Source organism: Melanaphis sacchari, unplaced genomic scaffold (assembly GCF_002803265.2).
Source record: "Melanaphis sacchari strain LSU unplaced genomic scaffold, SCAv2.0 Contig398_pilon_pilon, whole genome shotgun sequence".
In the NCBI taxonomy this organism is placed as follows: Eukaryota; Metazoa; Arthropoda; class Insecta; order Hemiptera; family Aphididae; genus Melanaphis; species Melanaphis sacchari.
In genome coordinates this window covers 2597-6420 of record NW_020271252.1, presented here as the reverse complement: position 1 = coordinate 6420, position 3824 = coordinate 2597, and the positions used below count along the sequence as shown (strand labels likewise).

The 3824-nt window shown below is 26.5% G+C and overlaps 1 protein-coding gene across 1 annotated transcript; it reads right to left on the bottom strand.

Annotated features, from left to right (window-relative positions):
• Positions 1-621: 621 nt before the first annotated feature.
• On the bottom strand, positions 622-3495 carry LOC112597255 (protein ALP1-like). Its single transcript, XM_025343226.1, has 2 exons — positions 3272-3495; positions 622-1498 (listed from the first exon to the last, which is right to left on the bottom strand). Exons 1-2 carry the CDS (start codon positions 3493-3495, stop codon positions 622-624), a joined length of 1101 nt encoding a protein of 366 aa, XP_025199011.1.
• Between the last annotated feature and the right edge of the window lie 329 nt (positions 3496-3824).

The window sequence follows — 3824 nt, the reverse complement described above, 5'->3', positions numbered from 1 at the left end:
AAGTATTCCAAATACTTAGGAAATACTTAAATAAATAATTCGAATATATGTTTTGAATACTTTTTTTTACGTAATCGGAATATATGTATATTCGAAATACTTTTATTAATAATTGAAATGATGAATCGTTTATCGTATTGATTTTAAATTATATTTAATTTAATTTTTTTTTAATTACTTTTTTTTTTTGTTTGTAAACAATTAATAGTTGAAATATTGCTTAAATATTAAGCTTTGTGTGGTTTTTTTGGTACTTAAACACAATTTTTTTGTAAGGATTTATTGTCCAAATATTCCCGAAATTGCGAAAATTTGCAAGTTACTTTGTTATTAAAAATGCATTAAATTTTGGTTTTATTTATTATTTAAATACATATAGGTAGGTACAAATATAAATATTATTTTAATAATTTACTTTTTACTACCTAATCAAGTACAAATTATAATACCTATATTATTTTAAACTTGGTTTATCATAATTTATAGATAACTAATTAAATATAAAGAAACATTGCATATTATTATAGGTTATTTAGTATTTATAGTACATATACAGTCTACAGTATTACTAGTGTTTTTTTATTTATAATATAATATTATATCATAGTTTTGCATTTGGTTCTACTTATCATGTTGCCATGAAACTGCTCCTTCTGAATAAAAATAATCAGCATATATATTCCTCATATCAATAGCTGTTCTTCCTCCATGATCAACTATTACTGGATTTATTTCTTCAAAACCTTCCACTGTAAGGGAATCTTTAAAATCGATTCCATTTCTTTCACGTACAAAATTGTGCAAAACACAACACGCGTTAGTAATATTTACTGCCAATTCAGTATTAACATTCAATGGCCGATGAAAGATTCTCCATTTATTGGACAGTATACCGAAAGCACATTCCACGTACCTACGAGCACGAGATAAACGATAATTAAATATGCGTTTTTTATTTGTTAAGTTCCTTCCACCATAAGGACGTAGAACATGTTCAGAAAGACCAAATGCTTCATCACCAACAAATACGTAATTTGGAACAATATTAGTATTTGTTATTGGACATGCTTTAGGGATATTCAATTCATTTCTTGTTAAAAGATTCCATAAAGTAGATTTCTTAAAGATGGTTGAATCGGAGTCCTTCCCAAAAGATCCGACATCGATGTACAAAAATTTATAATTTGCATCAACAACCGCTAATAGCACTATTGAAAAATAATGTTTGTAATTAAAATGTTGACTTCCTGTTCCTGTTGGTTTTATAATTCTAATATGTTTCCCATCAACTGCTCCTAAGCAATGAGGAAAATTGGCACGCTGCTCGAACATTTCAGCTGTATTTTTCCATAGTTGTTCCGTCAAAGATGGCATTTCAATGTGAGCTAATTCCTCCCAAACTGCAATACATACTTCTCTTACAATATTCCCTACAGTTGAAGCGCCTAGTTTGAACGTGTAGTGCAAATCTATAAATGTACATCCTGTTCCTAAGTATCTGTAATAATAAGAACATTAAGTTTTGCAAAAAGAGACTATTTTTATTTTATTTTAGGTACTTTTTTAAATTCTATTCTTTTGAAATCGTAAAAAAATCGTTGTTATTTTGAAGTTAAAAAAATCATATCTATCATTGTATTACAATTTAACACATCGCATAATCAGTGTTGAAAAATATTTCTTATTTTATATAGATAGTTTTCCGGTTAATTATATTAATCTACATCTAGTTCTAGTTATTAAAGAAAATAAAAAAAAATATATTTCAACTATCTATACCTATATAGCACAAAAATCAAAATATAGAAATCTAAAAAAGTCCAAATACTTTGAAAGTATTTTTTTCGAATACTTAGTAATCTTTAGACTGGGATTTATATGTAATAAAAAACCAAAAATATGTACATATATATGTAATTAAAACGATTCTTAACGGAGATGATTTGTCAGTCTAGGATATATTATATTTAAATATTGTCATATAATATTCTATTTTGAAACAAATTCAAACATTTAAGTAAAAGTTTCAAGATCCTACGTTTGGTAATTTTTTAAAAATAACAAAAATCGAAAATTATTTAATAGTAAAACATTATTTTACACGTGTATTTTTGATTTCAAATTAAAATTAAAACTATAAACACTCGTAAAATTTTTTAAATTGAATAATCCTCAAACTTTTTTATAATTATTTTAAGCTTAACTTATGGACAGCATAATATTAAATTTTCAATTCTTAGCTTTTGATAGTAAAATATTTATAAATTTTTAACTACCAAATAGTTAAAAATATTCATGATTTTGTCATTATAAAATCAATACATTCATCACTCTATTCATAATTTAAAATTAATTATTATTATAATTTATAATATTGTATTATATTAGGAGACAACATTGAAAAAAAATGGAAACATATCAAAGACGCATACTTTAGAACAATTAAAGAAAATAAGCCAAAGTCAGGTGATGGGATGACAAAAAAGAGAAAAAAAAATTATATTTACCACGATCAAATGCAGTTTCTAACAAAAACTATTATACCTAGACAAACAATAAGCTCTATACCTAAGCAACATTCTGAAGAAAGCGTCGAACTTCAACCGTCTACTTCAGAAATTAATTTACCTGCAGCCGAAATACAAAATAATAATGAATTTAAAAAACAACAAAAGAAAATATCCAGAAATGTTGAAGACACATTTATGGAGTATCTAGAAGAAGCTACTAAAAACAGGAAGGATCAATGTAACGTAGTTAAAGATGAACATGAAAATTTTTTTGACAATTTTCTGTTGACCAAACGTTGGCATTTAGGGCAGAAATGATTAACGTCATTTAAAAAATTAAACGTGGCACAATGTATCCTATAGATCAATTTCAACAGTCGCAGTATGAACAATTTCCAAATTATTATCGTTTTCATCATGGTACAACCCAAAGAACTACTTCGCCTGCTATGTCACAGATGTCGAATAGCAGTTCAATCTCGACATTGCCACCTCAAGTTCCGTTGAATCAATATGAGCCAAATTTAAATGAATATACATTAAACAATTCTACATTTATTTAATTATTATAATATTTTACAATAAATTTTAAAAAAAATGCTGTAAGTGAGTAAACTATATATATATTTCATATATTTTTTTTTTAATTAAAAAAGTTTGTTTTTTGGTTTCAGTATCTATAGCTAAGATAATTTATCTATTATTAACAATAATTAAAAATAAATGAATTAATTTCCTGATTTTTATTATATGATGCTTACCTTAATGTTACTGCTAACTTTTCAGCTGGAGTAATACTTTTTCTCATATTAGTATCGATTCCTAAAAGTCGTGTTCCTAGATACATTGTTAATAGTTCATCAAATGCCGATACGCTCATCCCGAAATAGTTAAAAAACTTCACTGGATCTTTTCTGATATTTTCAAAAAGTAAATTAAACGCACCTTCAGAAGGACGTGTACTATTTAAAGGATGTACCCACATCTTTCTATTAATTTTTTTTTTATTTTTAATAAAAAGTTGGTAACCCAAAAACAAAATAATATTTTCATCTGCCATGATGGTGTTGTCTAGTTGAAACATGGACACATACTAAATAGTTTATGTATATTACATATTACATGAAATAATTTATCGTGAATATCGTTAAAACGTGCCGTAAATAAACGCTTGTGTGTTGTTATGAATTAAAACGCGCGGTAAGTTTTGTTTACGCGGTAAAAATGTCGCGCGGTAAAATAACGCCCGTGTGTTCCCAGCCTTAGTCGGAGCTAACATGGACGGGTCAGAAAAATTGCCATTGTTGATGATAG

Bases quoted from the DNA above. Each gene is read 5' to 3' on its own strand.
- LOC112597255 (XM_025343226.1), bottom strand. From the start codon at position 3,495: ATGTGGGTACATCCTTTAAATAGTACACGTCCTTCTGAAGGTGCGTTT. The intron at 1,499-3,271 runs GTAAGCATCATA...TTATTATTACAG, and splicing joins AAGTTAGCAGTAACATTAAG to ATACTTAGGAACAGGATGTA.